Here is a 26,954-nt window from a genome sequence, read left to right on the forward strand (position 1 = left end):
GCAAACCTGGCACAATTGTTAGTGTCAATTGCAGAAAGTAAAAGTCCTCCCCAGTATTTTGCTCTATGGATTTGCTAATTTGCATTAATCAGCCAGGAGGTAGAGCTAATTGGTGAAATCAACTGGCTGAGTTCATAGGTCGAAGAAACTCATGGCAGGACTTACTTTCTGAGAGTTTCCTCCTCTGTATTTGACACATCAGATATGGATTTTATCATTTGGGTACTGCTTGTGGCTCTCCCTGCTAGCCATTCTAAAAAAAAAACAATTACTGTAGAACGTGGTCTCGGCCAACCTGCATCCAGGTCCGGAACAGCCTGGTTTATAATGTGAGTTCTGTCACCATTACATTCAGTGTTAGACTGTTGAAGGTGGTTTCGAAATCAGTGCTTATAGAGTTCCACGGCAAAAGCGGAATGGTATTACTTTAATTTTATATATTTTTACACATACACTTACATGAACAAACTCCCTAATACATACTGTATAAATGTACAATATACTGCAATTGCATAGTTGGGGAAAAAACAACAGTCCATATGGTCTGAATGTAAGTTTTAATGTAAATTAAACTACGACATAAAGACTTAGGAAGTTAATATGCTGTATGTAAATGAAATAAATCTGATGTTTAGCCTGTGGGTGTTCCAAGAACCTGAAGAAGCATCTTAAATGGTATTCATCATATTTTAGGGTACATTGGCTTGATTTGGAAAACACACCAACTTACTTTATGTCCATTCTGAATTAACCTTGTTTCCCATGAATATATACACTAATTCAAAGAATATGTCTATAAAAGATTGTACTCTGACGCAGAAAGAACAAGAACCCCAAGCGAGCTACAGAGATTTAGCAGGCCGTGAAATAAGCCTGGGGCTGGATTTCAGAGGCTAGCCGGAGGTGGAATGGGGATGGTGGGATGCATTGGGTGGCTGCTCTGGGCCCTTATGGGGACATGTGCGGCTGGTTCACTCCTTCTCTGCGGGACAGTAGTCCTCGAAGACGGCCAGCGCCCGCTGTGTCAGTGCGTTGTAGGCGATGGCTTCAACCTCGCCCCCGCCATTGCTATTTTTCTGGAAGTGGATCTCCAGCTGGTCCTGGAGGTCGCCAGGGTCCATGATGGCTGGGATCCCCGTCAGCAGGACCGTACGGGCGGAAACGGACACTCGTGTCTGAGAGACAGGGGAGGGGAGCCCCAGACGGGCCATCAGAGAGAGGATGTCCACAGAGCGAGGTACAGAGAGAGAGAGAGAGAAAGTGACATTGAGGAGAAGAGAGGGAGAGAGAAAGAGTGGGATAGAATGCAAGAGGGAGAGAGCAAAAGAGTAAGAGGGAAATCATAACATGTCTAAGGTCAGATGCAATGCAGTTCATACAGTAAGTTTCCATGCAGAGGAGATTGGTACAGGATCCAAACCTGCAGGTTTGTGATCTCGCCGTTCAGGTACGGAGTCACCTTCACCTGGTGCTTCTTTCCATCACCCATATCCACCTCATGGTACTGCCTGTCTGTCAAACGTTTTGCAACTGAAAAATTTGAAAAGAAGGAAAACCATGTCCATCACATGTACCCCTCACTTTTGCCACTTCTTTAAAAGTCATCAAAGGCAGTTCTATTAAGAAAATTAAACCCTGGCAATTTGGAAATAAATCTTGAAAGGGCCTCTTACTTCAGTCAGGGGATGTCCATGCCCTGTACAATACATGCAAGCGCATTCCTTTAATTTGTAGTTAATCTTCTAATATGCAACAGCATTTTACACAATAACTTATCGCGTAACTTTTTACACAGTTACTATTCAATTAAACAATAAAACATGCAGAAACGGTAACTTGGCAAAGCACTCATCACTTATCTAAAGCTCAAAAGGTCTCTTAGCCCCACACCCACCTGTCCTCCACAACAGACGTGGGTCAAATACATAATTGCTTTGGATTCAAATACTTTTCTTAGCTTTACAGAGCTACCGTCTTCTGTATTGGAACCTATGAAATACTCTCAAAAGGTTCAGGCCCCCTCCTTCAGGTCTTTTTGGTTGGCTCAGTTGCACCAGGCAAGATCGATTGAGCACAGAAAATTATTTGAATCCAAATCGTATTTGACCTAGGTGTGCTCCACAAAGGAGAGGACGGTGTTGCCCCATCTACACCCACCTGTGTCCTCCACAAAGAAGACGGTGTTAACCCATCTACACCCACCTGTGTCCTCCACAAAGGAGAGGACGGTGTTAACCCATCTACACCCACCTGTATCCTCCACAAAGAAGACGGTGTTAACCCATCTACACCCATTTGTGTCCTCCACAAAGGAGAGGACGGTGTTGCTCCATCTACACCCACCTGTGTCCTCCACAAAGGAGAGGACGGTGTTGCCCCATCTACACCCACCTGTGTCCTCCACAAAGGTGAGCACCACGTTTCCCGTCTCCTGCAGCATTTGGGCCTGGTCCACCTCCCCTCCCTGGTTCCGGCGCTTGGAGAAGTGGATCTCCATCCTGTCCAACGGGTGGTTCCCCCCCGCCTCCTTCGGCACGTCAGACACCAGAACGCTCTTGCAACACACCTGGGAGGTCATCTGGGGAGGGTGTTTTTTGCGAGGGATTACATTTCACACTTGACACATTTTGGGCTTGCAACAGGGGGACGTCCAATTTCATATAGTACCGATTTATGCAGCTATACTGCATACAGTACTGTGCAGAAGTCTTAGGCACCCTAGACATTTTTGTATTTAATTTGAAAAAATAACATATTACTGTCAGCAATTGACTAGTTTTTACATAAAAACTTGATCAAGGCTGTCTGAGATCAGAAGCAAGGATCCAACCAAAGTCTGCAGAAGAACTGTGGCAAGTTCTCCAACCTGCTTGGAACAACCTCCCTGCTGACTGTCTTATAGAACTGCAGGACAGCCTTGGCTATCTCAGAGAAGTGATGCAGTATAATGCCGAACGGTGGTCACAAAACATATTGATTTGATTAAGTACCTTGCTCAAGGGTACAATGGCTCTGTCCGACCTGGGAATTGAACCTGGCAGCTACCAGTTCAGTTCCTTTACCATTACACAACACTGCTGTAACTGCCATTAAAATATTGGTTCAGATTCGGTTGGAATTCCAATCCTTAAACAAAAACGGTACTGATGTAATAATGGTGACTGGAGATGATCCGTACCTCCACAAGACTGGGCATCAGGATGTGAACGGGTCTGGCCTCCAAACTGAGGCAGCAGTCACCGATCTTGATGTCATGCTGCTTCATTTTCATAATGTTCCGGGCCACTGCAGGAAGACAGACCACAGACCACTAATCTGAATCTCCCCCAACCCAGTCCATACAAAACCTTTTTGGCATTTTTTACAGCCACAATTTAAGCACATGAGGTCATAACGAAAATGCTTCCGTCAAAGTGCTGTTCGGAAATCTTACCATCTTCCTCTTCAAAGGTGATCAGTGCGGTTCCCCCCTCCATGGGGTACAGGATTCGGGACTTCATGTTAAACCTGCTAGAGTCTCTCCCCTCACTCATGGCTCCGAGGAAGACCACCCTCTTCTCAGGCACCGCATTGGACTCCTTTAATACAGAAATGCGTCACATGTAGGTGTGGGAATGGGCATCTTGACCAGACTAACACTTTTTTGTGACATTCCAAGTCGGTCCTTTGACGTGAATGTGTAAGCGTACAAGATGCAATTGGGCAAGGGTTTCAGATTTTTCTTATATTTCCCACCTCATCTATATATAATTAAATGTTTGTTATAATTGTTAGGATATTTTGCCCTTGTCTATGGAAACAGATGCAGGACAACACATCTTCTCTTAAGTGAATTTATGTTTATTATATAGGTGTGTGGAGTGCCAAAACACAGTCCATGATCATACATAACCAAGAGTTGAAGTTGTGGCTGGTCGTAGGCGAGTGGTCTCTCCGTGGGGCAGCCTGACTGAGCTATTTAGCAAGGATGTGACCTCCCTGCTGCAGACACTAGATGTACTATGACTACTGTCAGTTCTGGCTGGAACTCCGGTGGAGGAACAAACTCCCCGTGGAGGTCAGAACAGCAGAATCTCTTGCCATCTTCAAGCGCAAAATGAAGACACACCTCTTCAAGCTGCACCTCTCCCTGTCCCTCCTTACCTCCCTGTAAACCTTAATTGTTGCCTTTCTGTGATATTTACTGGTGTATTAGGATGTTTAGTTAGGCCAGGTAAGCAGTTTGTTCATACATTTGTGTGTTGCGGTATTACGATTTAAAAATAAATAAATAAATTTAAAGAATTAAAACAAATAAAAATCTGATTATCAAATAGGCCCTGGTCCTTCTAACTTTATTCTAACTTTATTTCAGACTCAGAGTCCAGATGAAAGACAAAACATAACATGAATGAATTGCATACAGTCACAGTGAAGAATTTGTCGAGCACAATATGCATGTCCTCTCTCCGTTGGGAAACAATTCGTTTTTTCGCACCAGTAAAGTGTATTTGAGAACTTTTTTTCATTAAAGAAATTAAATAATAATTTTAAAAAAGTGTTTTGTTTTTACTCCGGTTCCCTTTGTCTAATATTACATTTTATCTAAAGATCTGAAACCATTCAGTGTGACAAATACGCAATAATAGGGGAAATCAGGAAGGGGGCAAATACTTCTTCACGGTACTGGAGGTGCATTGAGCAGCTGCAGCGATGCAGAGAGCGGATGTACCTGGGCCCGCTGCTGCAGGAGGACGGTCTCCTGATCCAGGAGACACAGCTGCGCCTCCAAGCCCAGCAGCTGCTCCCTCAGCCTTCTCTCCTCCTCCTGTGAGGCCACCAACCTCGCCTGAAAGAGGCACAGCACCCGCAGGCATCAGCTGACTGGCTTGCGTCGGCACATTCGCTTAAGCACGCCTCTCGCATAGCCTCCTGACAGCAACAGCCATTTTGGATATCACTAATCGCTTACACTTGGGAATTTTGTCATGGAAAATGTTGGAGATTTCAGCCAAAACGAGTTGGGATTCTAAGCTGGTCTAAGATGGTTAAAACACTTCTAGCTGGTCATAGTTTGTCTCTAGATGGACAATGCTGGTAAAAGTCAGATAAGCTGGTAGAATAAGATGGTGGTCAACTGGTGGACCAGCTGACTGTATAGGCTGGTTAGCTTGTGGACACAGCGGTTGACCAAAACCATTTTTTGTTTAAAATGTAATTATCAACAGGATTTTAGTACCTTGCCACCCTCTTCCGCCATTGCTCGATCCTGCTCTTCCTCCTCCATGACCTTCCTCAGTCTGACACAGCGCTTATTGTACTCCTCGGCCAGGTGCAGTTGCTCGTCCCTTGCTTTTGAGAGGTCCCTCTGGTCTGTCACTAACCTTTCATGGGTCACCTGCACACACAGACGAATGACGACTTCCTGTCTGTTTCCAAAGCTTTGATTATTTAATTACTTCCATAGGTGGCGGTTGACTTTAAAAAGGGCTCTCAAATTCGGTTACACACACCTTGCACTTATGAATCTCCATCTGTACCCCTTCCATGGGAAAGTCCTGCAACTCATTACCATCCTCAGCCACCAAGGAAAATTCCTGCCAAACAGATAGACACGGAAGTCAGTGAGACTGTGTGAATGTATTAAGCACTTCAAATCGTTCACACTTAGAAAAAAGTGACGAAAAAGGTACACATGGTTGTTGCTGGGGCAGTAGCCATTCGGTACTACATGGTAAAACCATAGCCTACCCAGCCAACAAAATATTATTAATTAGTATCTTTTTTTTTGTTTTTTTTGCTTGGAATATGTAGCCCACTCATTTGTACTCAAAGAGAACACTACTGTACTTTCAAGGTACATATGGGAAATTTTAAATGCAGCCCTACAGTCACTTTATTTCTGAATGCTCTTAAACGGACAACACAGATGCTTCGTCGAGAACACAAGAGAAAGAGTTTAATTTTACCTCATCAAAAGACATCCGCGAGGGGAGAGGAATCTACGGGAGGAAAGGATGCATTCAATCTCCTTTAGATTAAGCAGCAATGCGCAAAGCACGACCATAGACAATGGTCAACAATGAAATAAAGTCGATAAAGCAGGGCACAAAAAGTTCTTCATTGACAATCTTTTTTTAAATTATGGTCATAATTAACACATGTATTCCATTACTACGCAGTAGTACAGAATTCAATAACGGATCAAATTAAGTAGACCGTTTTTAATGGAGTTTATTTGACCAAATCGGACTACATCCGGATATTTCAACCATCTTACACCTTCGTCAAATAAAAAGCAACACATCGTTGATTTACAAATTTACCACATAAATCCAATATACGGCAGGCAAACAGTCTAAATGTTCACAGTAAATAAACTGGGGGGGAAATACTGACGTAAAGTAAAAACCGACTTACCTGATGTGGGTAAACCCGAATTGCTCTCGGGTTCCTGTTGCCACTGGCTATAGATCAGGGGTGCGGAACAAGGATCGATTCGTCAATTTAAGTATTATTATTGATTATGAGATCTCTGGACTCACAGCAGGCTAATTTGGTCGATGTTACATAAAGTTATGCTTTTCAGTTGTGCGTACGCTAACACGAATACGAAATTGACTCGAGAAGCGAAAGTGAAACTTAATTGAACGACCGACAGACTCCACCCAAATACAGATCACAACCGATCATTGGACTACCGTATAGTTTTAATACTCTGACAACCAAGCACAAAACATAGTCCTGAACCATCAATACATAATACATTTACATAAGCAGTAAAATCTGGAATCAACTGAATGAAAACCTTTTAAAATTCCGATTTCAACCCACTTAATTCCTCGATTCATTCAAAAAGGAGACTGAAGCACTACATAGAATGATGTGATTCTTACGCAGCCTGTTCATTTTACACTTCTAGAAATAAGGTGGAACATTTGGAATTTACCATATGGGGCGACATTAGCTCAAGGAGGTATATTGCTGGCAGTCGGTTGCTGGTTCGATCCCGGCCCGGGTGTGTCAGTGTCCCCGAGCAAGACACCTAACCCCCTAATGCTCCTGACAAGCGGGTTGGTGCCTTGCATGGCAGCCAGTTGGTGCGAGTGTGAATGAGAACCATCAATTGCACAGAGCTTTGGACAAAGGTGCTATATAAATGCTAACCATTTACCATATGCTTTACTCAAGAAAACAAGACAATGCATCAGTATGAGTAAGATCAGTATGTGGCAGGGGACAGGCCACTGTGGAAATGGGTGCGGCTACTGGCTTCCTCATGTTTGGAAACCTTGGCTTTTATATGAATACATTTTTGCTTCAGAACACATTCAGGTTCCCACCGAGGGGGAAAGAGAAAAGAATCACACTTTAAAAATAAAGACAATAGTCAGAGACATACATTAAGAGGCCAGGAGATGGATTTTACACATTTATTAATGAAATTATGCAAGGTTTAGAATCGGAGCTTCTGGAAGAACCATTTGTTCTTGCCGGTCTTGTACCTGTGAAAAGAGCAGAAGATCGTCATAGAAACAAATTTCTTTCACATGCAGAGAAATGTTACAAAATGCAGCGAGAGGTAATTTCAGGGCTCAGTGACGGTTTTACTCGTCATTTTATACAGACCCCTACCTGACTTAGAACTTTCTATGAAAAGGAAGTGAGGCAAGAACCAATTTGAAAAAAAAAAAAATTATATATATATATATATATATATATATATATAAAAATTTATAAAAAATAAAATAAAATTCAGAAGACCTGAAAGCAGCCAGAATGAGAAGTCTCACCTCTCCTCAAACTTGATCTTGGCCTCCCGCCGGGCCTTGCGCTTCAGCGCGGGGTCCCTGAACACATCCTTGTTGACGATGGTTTTATCCAGAGGGATATCAACAGAGTATCTGAATGTGGGAAAAGACAAAAAGTAATTAGTATTATTTTAAAATGCATAAAATGCGACGCCATTTTATCTTATGGTACATGGCTTTATTTTATCAATATTATCAATTATATCAATATAAGGAAAGGCTGAACTTTTCGGTAAGAAAAGAAAGAAACCCACCCTAGCGCACTTTAAGATCTACTTTAGAAACACCCCCCCCCACACACACACAAACTTGGGTTTGCTTTGTTTCAGACAATTAGCCATACATTTTTTCATGTTCTGGGCAGCGAGTTCCAGATTGTGCGAGGGCTCGCTTACAGCAACATTTTGTTTTGACAATGCACTGTGCTCTCCCGTTTCCTGGGTCTTGTATCTGAAAATAAACTGACTGAATGAAAGCTGCATTTATCAAAGATGCAGCCATTTTATAAACTATTCACTAGCCTCGCCTGAGAAGGGACGTGAGCAATCCGGTTCTTTTCTACAGGCCCAATGCTAATCAAATGGCGTTCCCTTACATATCGCACAGACTTGCAGACCTACGTCACTGGCAAGCAGAATCCACAGCAAAATTGCCTGAATCTAGACGCCAAAGCACACTGGTTTCAAATGAAATAAAGTACCAAAATTACACATAAATGGATCAAGAATTATTTCAAGACTGTTGAAACCAGTTACAATTTGCAAAGTCAAATAAAAAACCACTACAGGGTTCCAGAGTGCAGCCATGCAGGCAAAAATGTGCCCAGTGCCACTAAACATTACATTGGTTGCACCAGTGAGACTGGAACCTAGCTGGCTCGATTGACATTTGATTGTAGCTAAAGCTATATAAATGTAAGTGCACAATAAGACTTTTCAGGAAAGTGACTTTTGTCAGGCCTATGGTGCCAGTTCCACCTGTGTCTCCAGTCAGCAATAACACCAGTCAGATGAGTTAACAGTTATTTATGTGTTGTGACTAAATAGTAAAGGTTACAGTCAGGAAGTAAAGCTGGTGCTATCCAAGTTAAAAAAAAAAAAAAAAAGGATTAGACAGAAGGTGGACATACTCTTCCCTCCAGATTTTCCATTAATCACATGGGAGAATACAAACCTGGAGCTTCACCATGCATGGAGTATTTCAAAAAGCAAGATTACTTCACTGGATAACTACACTGAGTAAATCCAGAACAGCTCTTAACTTCAGACCACATTCTAGATTTGGAAGGGTTCAGTGTTCTACACTGCATTTATCCATCAAACAAGTAATCTGAGGGGGGCGACATGGCTCAGGCAGTAAGAGCAGTCGTCTGGCAGTCGGAGGGTTGCCGGTTCGATCCCCCGCCCGGACTGTGTCGAAGTGTCCCTGAGCAAGACACCTAACCCCTATATGCTCCTGACGAGCTGGTGGGCGCCTTGCATGGCAGCCAATCGCCGTCGGTGTGAGTGTGTGTATGAATGGGTGAATGGAGAAGCATCAATTGTACAGCGCTTTGGATAAAGGCGCTATATAAATGCCTGCCATTAATGTCAATCATGTAATCTGGCTTTGTGTATAGGGCCCAGTTGTTTCAGTGCAGGGCTAAAACAAAGATCTGCACCCATACTGGCCATTTACGGGCAAGACTGGACACCCCAGCTCTGAACTAAAGATTTTAGTTTAAGTGTAATGTGCCATACCCTACCTACCAATACTCATCCAAGCTCCAGTTAAATGTAACCCCACAGACTATTTTCTCACTCTCCTTGCAGGCCGGATAAAATTAAATAACCCCCAGGCCCAATTATGTCCCCCATTCCCCACTGGCATCTCAGGCTGAAATTCACTGACCTGGTGGGCATGAGGTGGTTGTAGTTGTAGACCTTGACAAAGGCCTTGATCTTGGACCTCTTGGCGACCTTCTTCTTGCCCATGGTGGTGGTGACTTTGCGAGGGTAGCGGTCGATGCCTGACACCAAAGCGTGGCTATAAGGGCGGTCGGATGTCCCATCATCAATGTTCTACAAGGAGGCAGAAACAGAAGAGTTTTTGGGAATGTTTTTTTTATTTTTATTTATGGTTAAATTCTAAATTAGAATTCTAGAACACCATTGCTTTCAACTCCCAGTAGTGACGGTTAAATTCAGTGAAGAACATTTTAATTACATATTTGTGACCTTACACCTTAAACCAGGGGTCTGAAACTCTTGGCCATGGAGAGCTGTGTGAATGCTCATGATTTGCCATATGGGCTGTCCAAATAACAGTTGCTTATATTTTGTGCTTTAATAAAGTTAGCCTACATGCATATGGCTGAATGAGTAACTGGAATCAGCATTAATATGTAGGAATTAAAAATCTATGTACACACGGCCCTCTGTAGCAACGAGTCACCACTGGTTTAAAGGTTTAAAGTAACATGAATGCACAGAGAAGGTTGTTTTACATCCAATTGTCTTACCTTGACGATGACAGCCTTGCGCCCAGCATAGCGTCCAGCTAGGACCATCACCACCTTCCCAGGTTTCATGAATTTGCCCATTTCTAGACAAACAAAACAGAAAAATCAAAATACTAATCAGAGCATACTGCTCGGGGCCATCTGAACTTATTACTCGATAATACGTTAGTTACAAAAATTACGTTACCTCCTTTAGACCCAGATCACACAACCGAGCTCAACTACAATACAGTTAACAAGTAACGCCTTGGACTACTAACGTTACTAACTAAATTACTTGTACGTCAATTAACTAGTGACTACCACGAAGCTACTCGTTGACTCGGTAACTTGCCACTACCGCTTTTAAAAAGACACAGCAACCAACTTACACACGAAAATAGCACGCTTACAGTGAGTTGTTCTACGTTGCAGCTATCGACCCAACTAGCTGCATCGATAGTTATAGTCCACAGAATTTACACACACCGAACACCTAACTTTAAGATGAAAACAGTCCATAGATAGTTTAAAACCGACCACATAATTTGCTAGCAAACATTAATGAAGCTAGTATTTTTTTTTAAAGGAAATAACGTTACTGTGCGGGCAAGAGCTGCCATGTTTATACTCAGGTGACACGTCTCCTTCATTTGGCCATTTTCTTCGACATTTCAAAAACACAAACAAACTACTGTATCTAGCAAGATCTTGGATACATATTCTACAAACTGGGCACAGAAATAGAACTATCTTTATTGCCAATTTTGACGATGGGGAACGATAATGCAGCTAGAGCTGAACTTACTTCTGATACTCAATGGCCGCCGCTTCCAGGAAAGGAAGTGCAAACGCTGTCACGTGATCTTTCAGGCTGAATACATGTTACGTCAGTTCCTTCAAAGGATGTCACACCATAGAGATATTTAGTCTGAACAATTTGTGCCATAGATATCAAAACCTATGCCCTGAAATTCAGATACCGTAAATCCTCAAATTGTGTCCGGGGTCTTTTATTTACTTAGGCTGCACAAAGCGCAGGCCTTTATTTCTTATTAGGCTTCTGTTGTAGAATTTTATTCTGAGAAATAGAGTAAAGGGCTACACTTAAAGTGGGCCACAACACTTCCTGTAACCGTCAATTAGTGTAGGCTAATCAGGAAACACCGTTTGGTAAGTCATAGTGTCAGTCTTAACAGACTTAGTTTATTGCAAATATTCTCAAACACAATAAATCTTTTTTTCCTAAAGTGCGTTTTATTGTGAGACATGCGTTTCGTTTGGAGCAGCATACCGGTAGGCTATCAAAAGATTTTCGCTTTGGGATTTAATTTACTTTTGGACTGTTTGATTCTATTGCTAAATGTTGGGACTGATGACCACTGAAATCTGGGGGGTATTTGATGGTTCACTGGTGCCGTCTGGCCCCTCCCCCTCGCCACACCTGCACTTCACGCTCACGACTGCGGTCTGTCCTGGTCCCACGGTGGTGGAATGACCTCCCGGTGAATGTCAGAACGGCAGAGTCTCTGACCTCCTTCAAGCGCAGACTGAAGACCCATCTCTTCAGGCTACACCTTTCCCTCCCCAACTCACAATCACTGTGATTAGCCTTAGACCGTAATGGCACTTATGTATAGATATCGTTACTTGTATAGGTATTGTTGTTTTTATTGGCTGTTGTATTCTAGCTGCCAGCTGTGGTATGCTAGTTTGAAAGTTAATTGTACTCTTCAAGCGTTCTGAATTTCTGTATGTTTACACTAGGAGGTGTGTCAGGTCTACTTTTGCACTTGTTCTTGTGATTGATTTGCACTTTGTTGTACGTCGCTCTGGATAAGAGCGTCTGCTAAATGCCACGTAATGTAATGTAATAATGTAGTTGAAAGAGTGTCGGGATTTCCACCCGTCTGTTTATTGCGAGCCAAGGCAGCCGCTTTCATTCATTCATTGAACGTGCGCTGTGCTGTAAATACATGGAAACCTTATTGCGTAGCCAAGTAGCCTAAATTGAGTTAATTTTTAATTTTGCCTGATTTACTTTTAGGCTCGTAGGCTGGAATGCCTCGCGGCAACAATTGTGTTTAAATGTATACTGCTTCAGCCTTTGGCAAGCTACTTAGAAGGGGGCGGCAAGCGACTGGTAGCTTGAGAGCAACGTGTTGGAGACCCATGGTGTAGGACAACGACTTTTCATTGGCAACAGTATTAAACCAACCAACAATATAAAATATTAAGAAGAGCTCTTTTATTTCATTGAGTTAAATCGAAACAATGTCTTCTAGTGCTCATGGACTGACAGCCATGGACTGGTAGGCAATATCACCCCGGCTTGTCTTTGGGGGCCGGCCTTTATTTGTCCGAATCGGCCACGCCCCCGGCTATTATCCGAGCCCGGCTTCAAATAGAATCCCGGACACAATTTGAGGATTTACTGTAAACACAAATTAGTTATGCTATTTCTGGAAGTGATAGGTGCATCGCTAATTAGTCCAACTAAACTTCAGCGAGTACGTCGTTTGCTGAATGAAATAACTTCCAGCTCTCCCTGCCATGTGAAATTGATTTTGGGCAAGTCATCTTGGCTCAGCATCTGCGACATGATAGAATTGCAATTCGAAATAGTGATTTATAAGCGATGCAACACGACGAAATATTAAATTTATTTATTTTGCGATAACAATGGCAGCCGTTGTGTAGTTCTGTCCCTCTTTCTTTTGTACGAGGACCAGACAGAATTAGTGTGGGCGCACCAAGAGTAGGCTTCCCAAAACATAGACCTCCCTAATTAATGAAAAACATTGTTTAATGAATGTTGTCAAGTAGCATTGGGCCTCAATTCGTACGAAAATATTTGTTCTTAACCCTGTCGTGATTAAGTTGAGCAATGATTACGTAAATATGTATGCTCAAATAAATATGTTGCTTTATACTATAAATGAATACAATCACACTGGAAAAAAGATTTTGGACTATTAAGTCAGATTGCTTAACAAAACCAAGTGAGTTCAAGGTTCATAGCTGCAGATGCTGAAAGAGAAGACAGAATTGTGACAATTATCACCACCAATAGGTCCTTTGTAGCACGTACAGATGTACAGACCTAATAATACCAACTCCTTCCACTGATGGAAGACGGCAAAACGGCTAACGTTTTTAGGCATTTGCCATTCCGGTGACCAGTGTTTTGCTACCGATTTTACTCAGCCAACTGTAATCGCCGCAGAAGAGCTATACTTTAAGCACAATTGGCTTCCACAACTTCTGTAAGAGGGGAGGGGAAAAATGAATGGTTAGACAAATTACAGAATAGAATAGACTGGGAGCGGAGCGATGACGGTCCAATGGAGGTTAGAATTTGATCATGGATTTGGGGTGGAGTGTGATCACAAATCACAAACCATATGACCTGGCTTGACCCATGGAGGACAACCTTCCCATAGAGCTCAATGTATTTTTCTTTTTTTCTGTTTTCTTTTTATATCTTAGGTCAACGACAACGGATTCAAATACAGCGACGGCACAGATTCATTATGGTTAATTTCTGCGTAATTTATAATTGCTCAAATCGAGCTGATCCAGAGAGACGAGTTGTTTTTCGTTTGCCAAATATTATTACCAAGCAGGGATAAGAAAATGGAAGGTTGTCATCAGAAAGAATATCACGGTGAATTTGCAATTAGGCAAGATCTTACACCAGAAAAAAATAATATATACGAGTCACTTTGTCACTGGTAAGCTTGCTTTTAATACATTCTATCATATAACTCACCAGTGAGCTGAAAAATTACAAGGACCAGTTTTACCAAGTGTTAAGTCCAAACATACGAGGTACCTGACAACAAAATCAGCTAATAAATGTTGTGGCACCATAATTACTTATATATCGTAGTTATATAAACCTAACTGGTCATATCGTAGCTACTCAACAATGGAAACTTCCACTTGGCATTGTAGCTAGTTAGCTAGCTAAGTTAGATCGCTACTGAAATATGATATCCATAAATTAAAAGTGAGTGACTGTGATTACACCTGCTGAGGGTAGGTGTAAGGTATTGGACTGTTAGCTAGTTACGTTGTTAGCTTATTTCCATTGTGTCCTCGCTTTTATGTTAGTAATGCATTTAATCAAGAGTATTAGTAGGATTTAATGTTATAGCTAACTAGGCTACGTTTGAACTGAAGGACAGCTGGTGCAACCCAGCCCCAGAGGGTTCCAGCAGCAGTGAAGTCCCCCTCCTTTAGATCTTTGTTTTCGTCTGTTATGGGTCAACCATCCAACCTTGATATGAAACTGATATTGACTGGGCACCAGCATACCGTTTTGTTTTTAACTAATGCCATGTAATCTAGGCCTAGATGTTTTTTTTTCTCCATGAATGGGTTGCTCGTCAAGGAAATTGTCAGGTGATTAAGAACAATCCATTGTACCTTTGCTATGTCTCTTGACCCCAAACCCCATGTGGAAAACCCGGGGTATAAAGGAATAGAAGCCTTTTTCAAAGCTGTTAAATGCAGAATTTGACTCTGAAAGTCAAATAGGAGGGATATATAAGTATGCTATATGCATTTTAAAATGGGCATTAGAGTAATATTGTAATGAAAATATCATTAACGGATTGGTCAATGAGTCTTGTTCCAGAAATCAAACACAAGGCTTAAATCTCAGACTTTAGGACCAAGGACCCAACGTCAGCAGGAATCATTTTTATTTCTTAAAATCACCTTCCACATTGCACCAGCACAATATTGTGCCATATTCCCAAACCTTCCATCTCATCAAGTATCCTGATTGTAGCACAATATAATAAAATACATCCGGGCACTACCGTTTAAAGACTTTTTACACTTTATTTTTTTACATTTAAAATGTTTCACAAGCATCAGTAATCAGTATCAGTATCAGCAAGTATGAATCAGTAATTTGATTCATACTTGCTGAATTAATTCCTACTGCCCCTGAAGTGCTGCATGCACCAAGTTTCAAAAGTGACATACAAATGCAAAGTAGTATCATCATCATCATCGTTAAAAATCATTATTATTATGGACAAGTTCCAATGCCCCGTTGCAGAGGATTACGGATGTGGACTGCACATGTCCAATAGAATGTTGCATAAGCTGATGGGTGTGGAGGGAAGGTTATGGGTGAGAATGTCCAATGGCATGCTGTGTAGGATTATGGGTGTGTCTGGTAGCTGGGGCTGAATTGGCTCAGCATTACAGATGGGTTAAAGTAGTCGCTTCCTGAAGAGGGAACGCAAGTTGTCCCAGCGGAACGGTCCTGATCTGTAGCAGGACCCGTTGGTCGGGTCACAGCTGTAGCCGCTGGGGCAGCAGTGTTTCATGTCACCACAGCACACCGCCTGGGATGAAGGGGAGAGAAAGCAAGAGAACAGATTTTAATTTCAATTTTTTATTGAATTATTTAACTCAAATGTGTTCAGGCTTCCCCACCCCCCACGATTCAGCGGTAAAGATTTTGATTCAAAACCAGAAGTATCCTGATGTTTTAGTAATGGACGAGAACAAAATTCCTTGCAAAAATTAATTTAAGTACATGTTGATTAAAATCAGGCTGAAGTTATGGTTGAATTTTTATTGAGTGCTGGCCAAAGTTATGGTTGAATGTTGATTGAATGCAGGCCAAAGTTATGGCTGAATGTTAATTGAATGCAGGCCAAAGTTATGGTTGAATGTTGATTGAATGCAGGCCAAAGTTATGGTTGAATGTTGATTGAGTGCAGGCCAAAGTTAGGGTTGACTGTTGATTGAGTACAGGCCAAAGTTAGGGTTGACTGTTGATTGAGTACAGGCCAAAGTTATGGTTGAATCAATGCCATAGGCCATAGAATCAATGATTTTGATTATCTAAGCTACCCAGGTGCGCCTCTGGAACAAACCCGTCCTTGCTGAACCTATGAGCTGAAAAAGGATAGGGAGTTTGGGAGTGGGGGCAGCTGAAAGAAGATGGAGAGCTTGGGAGGGGTGGGGGGGCTGAAAGAGGATGGAGAGTTTGGGAGGGGCGGGGGGGCTGAAAGAGGATGGAGAGTTTGGGAGGGGTGGGGGGGCTGAAAGAGGATGGAGAGTTTGGGAGGGGTGGGGGGGCTGAAAGAGGATGGAGAGTTTGGGAGGGGCGGGGGGGCTGAAAGAGGATGGAGAGTTTGGGAGGGGCGGGGGGGCTGAAAGAGGATGGAGAGTTTGGGAGGGGCGGGGGCAGCTGAAAGAGGATGGAGAGTTTGGAGGGGGGGTGTAATACTCATGTCAGCCTGTACCTCAGGCAGGGGGCAGCAGGCCCAGTCTCCATGTTCTGTCTTGCAGCAGGTGGTACCATCAGGACAGGCATGGGTGGGGTCACATGGCACATCCTCTGCTTTATTTGGGCGGTGGATCAGAGGGGGCACCTTCTCCAGCCAGAGCACGGAGCCCCTGGCATGATTACAGGTGCTGCCGGCCGCATCACAGGTGGTGCCCTTGGGGCAGCAGTGGATGTGGTCTTCACAGCACACTGCCTGGAAGAGGGAGGCGGAATTATCTCACCGAGGATAACTGACCCAAGAAATCCTTCATTATCTGCTGTGTCAGCTGACCAAAATGGAATGCTGAGAAATACAGTACTCAGCATTTTCCAACAGGTACAACTGATAATATGATGTTGATGGAGGTCAGAATAATTAAACTGAAAGATGGAAAAATTAGGAAGATAGGTTATAGGCTCAGCAAATCAATAGGTTTCTTCCTCTCTGGAGACAAGGACATGTGCAACAAAACGTGTGTCTTGACAAAAAACAGGCCAGGAGATGAAGTCATTTGAAAATGAAAAAAATAGAAAATTTTACCTGAGGGTGGAACTAAAGAAGATTTCATGGGGTCACCAAAATCAAGAGTTTTCTTAGACTTTGGAACATAAAGGTGCACAGAAAATTGCAGTGCAATCTGGCAATTACTTTTCAAGATGTATTTGGCCTGATGGTGGCGCAAGAGGAAAAATCATGGGTTCACCACAACCAATAGGTTTCTTCTGCTCGAGGACATCAACATGCACAGCAAATTTCGATACAGCACAGCCATAACATATAGAGAAGTGCCTGTCATCGCTGGACAGAAGGACAAATGGATAGATGTCCTTACATAACCTCCTTGGAGGAGGTATTGAATAAAAATTCAAATTGTTACGGAAATGTAATTAAGTCGTGAGAGGCCAAAACAATGAAAGCACTCAGGCCATAGAATCAATGATTTTGATTATCTAAGCTACCCAGGTGCGCCTCTGGAACAAACCCGTCCTTGCTGAACCTATGAGCTGAAAGAGGATAGGGAGTTTGGGAGTGGGGGCAGCTGAAAGAGGATGGAGAGTTTGGGTGGGGTGGGGGCAGCTGAAAGAGGATGGAGAGTTTGGGAGGGGTGGGGGGGCTGAAAGAGGATGGAGAGTTTGGGAGGGGCGGGGGGGCTGAAAGAGGATGGATAGTTTGGAGGGGGGGTGTGATACTCATGTCAGCCTGTACCTCAGGCAGGGGGCAGCAGGCCCAGTCTCCATGTTCTGTCTTGCAGCAGGTGGTACCATCAGGACAGGCATGGGTGGGGTCACATGGCACATCCTCTGCTTTATTTGGGCGGTGGATCAGAGGGGGCACCTTCTCCAGCCAGGGCACGGAGCCACTGGCATGATTACAGGTGCTGCCGGCCGCATCACAGGTGGTGCCCTTGGGGCAGCAGTGGATGTGGTCTTCACAGCACACTGCCTGGAAGAGGGAGGCGGAATTATCTCACCGAGGATAACTGACCCAAGAAATCCATCATTATCTGCTGTGTCAGCTGACCAAAATGGAATGCTGAGAAATACAGTACTCAGCATTTTCCAACAGGTACAACTGATAATATGATGTTGATGGAGGTCAGAATAATTAAACTGAAAGATGGAAAAATTAGGAAGATAGGTTATAGGCTCAGCAAATCAATAGGTTTCTTCCTCTTTGGAGACAAGGACATGTGCAACAAAACTTGTGTCTTGACAACAAACAGGCCAGGAGATGAAGTCATTTGAAAATGAAAAAAATAGAAAATTTTACCTGAGGGTAGAACTAAAGAAGATTTCATGGGGTCACCAAAATCAAGAGTTTTCTTAGACTTTGGAACATAAAGGTGCACAGAAAATTGCTGTGCAATCTGGCAATTACTCTTTAAGATGTATTTGGCCTGATGGTGGCGCAAGAGGAAAAATCATGGGTTCACCACAACCAATAGGTTTCTTCTGCTCGAGGACATCAACATGCACAGCAAATTTCGATACAACACAGCCATAACATATAGAGAAGTGCCTGTCATCGCTGGACAGAAGGACAAATGGATAGATGTCCTTACATAACCTCCTTGGAGGAGGTATTGAATAAAAATTCAAATTGTTACGGAAATGTAATTAAGTCGCGAGAGGCAAAAACAATGAAAGCACTCAGGCCATAGAATCAATGATTTTGATTATCTAAGCTACCCAGGTGCGCCTCTGGAACAAACCCGTCCTTGCTGAACCTATGAGCTGAAAGAGGATAGGGAGTTTGGGAGTGGGGGCAGCTGAAAGAGGATGGAGAGTTTGGGTGGGGTGGGGGCAGCTGAAAGAGGATGGAGAGTTTGGGAGGGGTGGGGGGGCTGAAAGAGGATGGAGAGTTTGGGAGGGGCGGGGGGGCTGAAAGAGGATGGAGAGTTTGGGAGGGGCGGGGGGGCTGAAAGAGGATGGATAGTTTGGAGGGGGGGTGTGATACTCATGTCAGCCTGTACCTCAGGCAGGGGGCAGCAGGCCCAGTCTCCATGTTCTGTCTTGCAGCAGGTGGTACCATCAGGACAGGCATGGGTGGGGTCACATGGCACATCCTCTGCTTTATTTGGGCGGTGGATCAGAGGGGGCACCTTCTCCAGCCAGGGCACGGAGCCCCTGGCATGATTACAGGTGCTCCCTGCCGCATCACAGGTGGTGCCCTTGGGGCAGCAGTGGATGTGGTCTTCACAGCACACTGCCTGGAAGAGGGAGGCGGAATTATCTCACCGAGGATAACTGACCCAAGAAATCCTTCATTATCTGCTGTGTCAGCTGACCAAAACGGAATGCTGAGAAATACAGTACTCAGCATTTTCCAACAGGTACAACTGATAATATGATGTTGATGGAGGTCAGAATAATTAAACTGAAAGATGGAAAAATTAGGAAGACAGGGTATGGGCTCAGCAAATCAATAGGTTTCTTCCTCTTTGGAGACAAGGACATGTGCAACAAAACTTGTGTCTTGACAACAAACAGGCCAGGAGATGAAGTCATTTGAAAATGAAAAAAATAGAAAATTTTACCTGAGGGTGGAACTAAAGAAGATTTCATGGGGTCACCAAAATCAAGAGTTTTCTTAGACTTTGGAACATAAAGGTGCACAGAAAATTGCAGTGCAATCTGGCAATTACTCTTTAAGATGTATTTGGCCTGATGGTGGCGCAAGAGGAAAAATCATGGGTTCACCACAACCAATAGGTTTCTTCTGCTCGAGGACATCAACATGCACAGCAAATTTCGATACAACACAGCCATAACATATAGAGAAGTGCCTGTCATCGCTGGACAGAAGGACAAATGGATAGATGTCCTTACATAACCTCCTTGGAGGAGGTATTGAATAAAAATTCAAATTGTTACGGAAATGTAATTAAGTCGCGAGAGGCCAAAACAATGAAAGCACTCAGGCCATAGAATCAATGATTTTGATTATCTAAGCTACCCAGGTGCGCCTCTGGAACAAACCCGTCCTTGCTGAACCTATGAGCTGAAAGAGGATGGGCAGTTTGGGAGTGGGGGCAGCTGAAAGAGGATGGAGAGTTTGGGAGGGGTGGGGGGGCTGAAAGAGGATGGAGAGTTTGGGAGGGGTGGGGGGGCTGAAAGAGGATGGAGAGTTTGGGAGGGGCGGGGGGGCTGAAAGAGGATGGAGAGTTTGGAGGGGGGGTGTAATACTCATGTCAGCCTGTACCTCAGGCAGGGGGCAGCAGGCCCAGTCTCCATGTTCTGTCTTACAGCAGGTGGTACCATCAGGACAGGCATGGGTGGGGTCACATGGCACATCCTCTGCTTTATTTGGGCGGTGGATCAGAGGGGGGACCTTCTCCAGCCAGGGCATGGAGCCCGTGGCATTATTACAGGTGCTGCCGGCCGCATCACAGGTGGTGCCCTTGGGGCAGCAGTGGATGTGGTCTTCACAGCACACTGCCTGGAAGAGGGAGGCGGAATTATCTCACCGAGGATAACTGACCCAAGAAATCCTTCATTATCTGCTGTGTCAGCTGACCAAAACGGAATGCTGAGAAATACAGTACTCAGCATTTTTATTTTCCAACAGGTACAACTGATAATATGATGTTGATGGAGGTCAGAATAATTAAACTGAAAGATGGAAAAATTAGGAAGACAGATCATGCGCTCAGCAAATCAATAGGTTCCTTCCTCTTTGGAGACAAGGACATGTGCAACAAAACGTGTGTCTTGACAACAAACAGGCCAGGAGATGAAGTCATTTGAAAATGAAAAAAATAGAAAATTTTACCTGAGGGTGGAACTAAAGAAGATTTCATGGGGTCACCAAAATCAAGAGTTTTCTTAGACTTTGGAACATAAAGGTGCACAGAAAATTGCAGTGCAATCTGGCAATTACTTTTCAAGATGTATTTGGCCTGATGGTGGCGCAAGAGGAAAAATCATGGGTTCACCACAACCAATAGGTTTCTTCTGCTCGAGGACATCAACATGCACAGCAAATTTCGATACAACACAGCCATTACATATAGAGAAGTCCTGTCATCGCTGGACAGAAGGACAAATGGATAGATGTCCTTACATAACCTCCTTGGAGGAGGTATTGAATAAAAATTCAAATAGTTACGGAAATGTAATTAAGTCGTGAGAGGCCAAAACAATGAAAGCACTCAGGCCATAGAATCAATGATTTTGATTATCTAAGCTACCCAGGTGTGCCTCTGGAACAAACCCGTCCTTGCTGAACCTATGAGCTGAAAGATGATAGGGAGTTTGGGAGTGGGGGCAGCTGAAAGGGGATGGAGAATTTGGGAGGGGTGGGGGGGCTGAAAGAGGATGGAGAGTTTGGGAGGGGCGGGGGGGCTGAAAGAGGATGGAGAGTTTGGAGGGGGGGTGTAATACTCATGTCAGCCTGTACCTCAGGCAGGGGGCAGCAGGCCCAGTCTCCATGTTCTGTCTTACAGCAGGTGGTACCATCAGGACAGGCATGGGTGGGGTCACATGGCACATCCTCTGCTTTATTTGGGCGGTGGATCAGAGGGGGGACCTTCTCCAGCCAGGGCATGGAGCCCGTGGCATTATTACAGGTGCTGCCGGCCGCATCACAGGTGGTGCCCTTGGGGCAGCAGTGGATGTGGTCTTCACAGCACACTGCCTGGAAGAGGGAGGTGGAATTATCTCACCGAGGATAACTGACCCAAGAAATCCTTCATTATCTGCTGTGTCAGCTGACCAAAACGGAATGCTGAGAAATACAGTACTCAGCATTTTTATTTTCCAACAGGTACAACTGATAATATGATGTTGATGGAGGTCAGAATAATTAAACTGAAAGATGGAAAAATTAGGAAGACAGATCATGCGCTCAGCAAATCAATAGGTTCCTTCCTCTTTGGAGACAAGGACATGTGCAACAAAACGTGTGTCTTGACAACAAACAGGCCAGGAGATGAAGTCATTTGAAAATGAAAAAAATAGAAAATTTTACCTGAGGGTGGAACTAAAGAAGATTTCATGGGGTCACCAAAATCAAGAGTTTTCTTAGACTTTGGAACATAAAGGTGCACAGAAAATTGCAGTGCAATCTGGCAATTACTTTTCAAGATGTATTTGGCCTGATGGTGGCGCAAGAGGAAAAATCATGGGTTCACCACAACCAATAGGTTTCTTCTGCTCGAGGACATCAACATGCACAGCAAATTTCGATACAACACAGCCATAACATATAGAGAAGTGCCTGTCATCGCTGGACAGAAGGACAAATGGATAGATGTCCTTACATAACCTCCTTGGAGGAGGTATTGAATAAAAATTCAAATTGTTACGGAAATGTAATTAAGTCGTGAGAGGCCAAAACAATGAAAGCACTCAGGCCATAGAATCAATGATTTTGATTATCTAAGCTACCCAGGTGCGCCTCTGGAACAAACCCGTCCTTGCTGAACCTATGAGCTGAAAGAGGATAGGCAGTTTGGGAGTGGGGGCAGCTGAAAGAGGATGGAGAGTTTGGGTGGGGTGGGGGGGCTGAAAGAGGATGGAGAGTTTGGGAGGGGTGGGGGGGCTGAAAGAGGATGGAGAGTTTGGGAGGGGCGGGGGGGCTGAAAGAGGATGGAGAGTTTGGAGGGGGGGTGTAATACTCATGTCAGCCTGTACCTCAGGCAGGGGGCAGCAGGCCCAGTCTCCATGTTCTGTCTTACAGCAGGTGGTACCATCAGGACAGGCATGGGTGGGGTCACATGGCACATCCTCTGCTTTATTTGGGCGGTGGATCAGAGGGGGGACCTTCTCCAGCCAGGGCATGGAGCCCGTGGCATTATTACAGGTGCTGCCGGCCGCATCACAGGTGGTGCCCTTGGGGCAGCAGTGGATGTGGTCTTCACAGCACACTGCCTGGAAGAGGGAGGTGGAATTATCTCACCGAGGATAACTGACCCAAGAAATCCTTCATTATCTGCTGTGTCAGCTGACCAAAACGGAATGCTGAGAAATACAGTACTCAGCATTTTTATTTTCCAACAGGTACAACTGATAATATGATGTTGATGGAGGTCAGAATAATTAAACTGAAAGATGGAAAAATTAGGAAGACAGATCATGCGCTCAGCAAATCAATAGGTTCCTTCCTCTTTGGAGACAAGGACATGTGCAACAAAACGTGTGTCTTGACAACAAACAGGCCAGGAGATGAAGTCATTTGAAAATGAAAAAAATAGAAAATTTTACCTGAGGGTGGAACTAAAGAAGATTTCATGGGGTCACCAAAATCAAGAGTTTTCTTAGACTTTGGAACATAAAGGTGCACAGAAAATTGCAGTGCAATCTGGCAATTACTTTTCAAGATGTATTTGGCCTGATGGTGGCGCAAGAGGAAAAATCATGGGTTCACCACAACCAATAGGTTTCTTCTGCTCGAGGACATCAACATGCACAGCAAATTTCGATACAACACAGCCATTACATATAGAGAAGTCCTGTCATCGCTGGACAGAAGGACAAATGGATAGATGTCCTTACATAACCTCCTTGGAGGAGGTATTGAATAAAAATTCAAATAGTTACGGAAATGTAATTAAGTCGTGAGAGGCCAAAACAATGAAAGCACTCAGGCCATAGAATCAATGATTTTGATTATCTAAGCTACCCAGGTGCGCCTCTGGAACAAACCCGTCCTTGCTGAACCTATGAGCTGAAAGAGGATGGGCAGTTTGGGAGTGGGGGCAGCTGAAAGAGGATGGAGAGTTTGGGAGGGGTGGGGGGGCTGAAAGAGGATGGAGAGTTTGGGAGGGGTGGGGGGGCTGAAAGAGGATGGAGAGTTTGGGAGGGGCGGGGGGGCTGAAAGAGGATGGAGAGTTTGGAGGGGGGGTGTAATACTCATGTCAGCCTGTACCTCAGGCAGGGGGCAGCAGGCCCAGTCTCCATGTTCTGTCTTACAGCAGGTGGTACCATCAGGACAGGCATGGGTGGGGTCACATGGCACATCCTCTGCTTTATTTGGGCGGTGGATCAGAGGGGGGACCTTCTCCAGCCAGGGCATGGAGCCCGTGGCATTATTACAGGTGCTGCCGGCCGCATCACAGGTGGTGCCCTTGGGGCAGCAGTGGATGTGGTCTTCACAGCACACTGCCTGGAAGAGGGAGGCGGAATTATCTCACCGAGGATAACTGACCCAAGAAATCCTTCATTATCTGCTGTGTCAGCTGACCAAAACGGAATGCTGAGAAATACAGTACTCAGCATTTTTATTTTCCAACAGGTACAACTGATAATATGATGTTGATGGAGGTCAGAATAATTAAACTGAAAGATGGAAAAATTAGGAAGACAGATCATGCGCTCAGCAAATCAATAGGTTCCTTCCTCTTTGGAGACAAGGACATGTGCAACAAAACGTGTGTCTTGACAACAAACAGGCCAGGAGATGAAGTCATTTGAAAATGAAAAAAATAGAAAATTTTACCTGAGGGTGGAACTAAAGAAGATTTCATGGGGTCACCAAAATCAAGAGTTTTCTTAGACTTTGGAACATAAAGGTGCACAGAAAATTGCAGTGCAATCTGGCAATTACTTTTCAAGATGTATTTGGCCTGATGGTGGCGCAAGAGGAAAAATCATGGGTTCACCACAACCAATAGGTTTCTTCTGCTCGAGGACATCAACATGCACAGCAAATTTCGATACAACACAGCCATTACATATAGAGAAGTCCTGTCATCGCTGGACAGAAGGACAAATGGATAGATGTCCTTACATAACCTCCTTGGAGGAGGTATTGAATAAAAATTCAAATAGTTACGGAAATGTAATTAAGTCGTGAGAGGCCAAAACAATGAAAGCACTCAGGCCATAGAATCAATGATTTTGATTATCTAAGCTACCCAGGTGTGCCTCTGGAACAAACCCGTCCTTGCTGAACCTATGAGCTGAAAGATGATAGGGAGTTTGGGAGTGGGGGCAGCTGAAAGGGGATGGAGAATTTGGGAGGGGTGGGGGGGCTGAAAGAGGATGGAGAGTTTGGGAGGGGCGGGGGGGCTGAAAGAGGATGGAGAGTTTGGAGGGGGGGTGTAATACTCATGTCAGCCTGTACCTCAGGCAGGGGGCAGCAGGCCCAGTCTCCATGTTCTGTCTTACAGCAGGTGGTACCATCAGGACAGGCATGGGTGGGGTCACATGGCACATCCTCTGCTTTATTTGGGCGGTGGATCAGAGGGGGGACCTTCTCCAGCCAGGGCATGGAGCCCGTGGCATTATTACAGGTGCTGCCGGCCGCATCACAGGTGGTGCCCTTGGGGCAGCAGTGGATGTGGTCTTCACAGCACACTGCCTGGAAGAGGGAGGTGGAATTATCTCACCGAGGATAACTGACCCAAGAAATCCTTCATTATCTGCTGTGTCAGCTGACCAAAACGGAATGCTGAGAAATACAGTACTCAGCATTTTTATTTTCCAACAGGTACAACTGATAATATGATGTTGATGGAGGTCAGAATAATTAAACTGAAAGATGGAAAAATTAGGAAGACAGATCATGCGCTCAGCAAATCAATAGGTTCCTTCCTCTTTGGAGACAAGGACATGTGCAACAAAACGTGTGTCTTGACAACAAACAGGCCAGGAGATGAAGTCATTTGAAAATGAAAAAAATAGAAAATTTTACCTGAGGGTGGAACTAAAGAAGATTTCATGGGGTCACCAAAATCAAGAGTTTTCTTAGACTTTGGAACATAAAGGTGCACAGAAAATTGCAGTGCAATCTGGCAATTACTTTTCAAGATGTATTTGGCCTGATGGTGGCGCAAGAGGAAAAATCATGGGTTCACCACAACCAATAGGTTTCTTCTGCTCGAGGACATCAACATGCACAGCAAATTTCGATACAACACAGCCATAACATATAGAGAAGTGCCTGTCATCGCTGGACAGAAGGACAAATGGATAGATGTCCTTACATAACCTCCTTGGAGGAGGTATTGAATAAAAATTCAAATTGTTACGGAAATGTAATTAAGTCGTGAGAGGCCAAAACAATGAAAGCACTCAGGCCATAGAATCAATGATTTTGATTATCTAAGCTACCCAGGTGCGCCTCTGGAACAAACCCGTCCTTGCTGAACCTATGAGCTGAAAGAGGATAGGCAGTTTGGGAGTGGGGGCAGCTGAAAGAGGATGGAGAGTTTGGGTGGGGTGGGGGGGCTGAAAGAGGATGGAGAGTTTGGGAGGGGTGGGGGGGCTGAAAGAGGATGGAGAGTTTGGGAGGGGCGGGGGGGCTGAAAGAGGATGGAGAGTTTGGAGGGGGGGTGTAATACTCATGTCAGCCTGTACCTCAGGCAGGGGGCAGCAGGCCCAGTCTCCATGTTCTGTCTTACAGCAGGTGGTACCATCAGGACAGGCATGGGTGGGGTCACATGGCACATCCTCTGCTTTATTTGGGCGGTGGATCAGAGGGGGGACCTTCTCCAGCCAGGGCATGGAGCCCGTGGCATTATTACAGGTGCTGCCGGCCGCATCACAGGTGGTGCCCTTGGGGCAGCAGTGGATGTGGTCTTCACAGCACACTGCCTGGAAGAGGGAGGTGGAATTATCTCACCGAGGATAACTGACCCAAGAAATCCTTCATTATCTGCTGTGTCAGCTGACCAAAACGGAATGCTGAGAAATACAGTACTCAGCATTTTTATTTTCCAACAGGTACAACTGATAATATGATGTTGATGGAGGTCAGAATAATTAAACTGAAAGATGGAAAAATTAGGAAGACAGATCATGCGCTCAGCAAATCAATAGGTTCCTTCCTCTTTGGAGACAAGGACATGTGCAACAAAACGTGTGTCTTGACAACAAACAGGCCAGGAGATGAAGTCATTTGAAAATGAAAAAAATAGAAAATTTTACCTGAGGGTGGAACTAA

At 44.3% G+C, this 26,954-nt stretch overlaps 3 protein-coding genes across 7 annotated transcripts in view; all 3 read right to left on the bottom strand.

The window, feature by feature from the left end:
* Positions 1–408: 408 nt before the first annotated feature.
* Positions 409–6,634, bottom strand: LOC133114216 (interferon-induced 35 kDa protein-like). The gene is made up of 10 exons (XM_061223386.1): positions 6,400–6,634; positions 5,949–5,981; positions 5,493–5,576; positions 5,219–5,377; positions 4,712–4,828; positions 3,434–3,578; positions 3,179–3,285; positions 2,392–2,578; positions 1,421–1,530; positions 409–1,175 (listed from the first exon to the last, which is right to left on the bottom strand). Exons 2-10 carry the CDS (start codon positions 5,961–5,963, stop codon positions 972–974), a joined length of 1,128 nt encoding a protein of 375 aa, XP_061079370.1. The 5' UTR covers positions 5,964–5,981; positions 6,400–6,634; the 3' UTR covers positions 409–971.
* A 764-nt stretch (positions 6,635–7,398) lies between these two features.
* rpl27 (ribosomal protein L27) lies at positions 7,399–11,154 on the bottom strand. Its single transcript, XM_061223387.1, has 5 exons — positions 11,078–11,154; positions 10,291–10,373; positions 9,681–9,850; positions 7,773–7,883; positions 7,399–7,484 (listed from the first exon to the last, which is right to left on the bottom strand). The coding sequence occupies exons 2-5, from the start codon at positions 10,369–10,371 to the stop codon at positions 7,436–7,438; spliced, it is 411 nt and encodes a 136-aa protein (XP_061079371.1). The 5' UTR covers positions 10,372–10,373; positions 11,078–11,154; the 3' UTR covers positions 7,399–7,435.
* Positions 11,155–14,927: 3,773 nt separating this feature from the next.
* The window catches only part of LOC133114000 (neurogenic locus notch homolog protein 3-like), a 28,057-nt gene continuing 16,030 nt past the window's right edge, over positions 14,928–26,954 (bottom strand). For 4 of the 5 annotated variants that reach the window (XM_061223195.1, XM_061223197.1, XM_061223193.1 and 1 more), the window contains 10 exons: positions 26,369–26,605; positions 25,134–25,370; positions 23,937–24,173; positions 22,703–22,939; positions 21,468–21,704; positions 20,271–20,507; positions 19,042–19,278; positions 17,775–18,011; positions 16,545–16,781; positions 14,928–15,635 (listed from right to left, as the gene is read on the bottom strand). In XM_061223195.1, coding sequence (XP_061079179.1) covers positions 15,501–15,635; positions 16,545–16,781; positions 17,775–18,011; positions 19,042–19,278; positions 20,271–20,507; positions 21,468–21,704; positions 22,703–22,939; positions 23,937–24,173; positions 25,134–25,370; positions 26,369–26,605 — 2,268 coding nt within the window. In that variant the 3' untranslated portion in view covers positions 14,928–15,500. The remainder of the gene's footprint in view (positions 15,636–16,544; positions 16,782–17,774; positions 18,012–19,041; positions 19,279–20,270; positions 20,508–21,467; positions 21,705–22,702; positions 22,940–23,936; positions 24,174–25,133; positions 25,371–26,368; positions 26,606–26,954) is intronic. The other variant, XM_061223196.1, reaches the window with a different exon arrangement.

Source organism: Conger conger, chromosome 16 (assembly GCF_963514075.1).
Source record: "Conger conger chromosome 16, fConCon1.1, whole genome shotgun sequence".
NCBI lineage: Eukaryota > Metazoa > Chordata > Actinopteri > Anguilliformes > Congridae > Conger > Conger conger.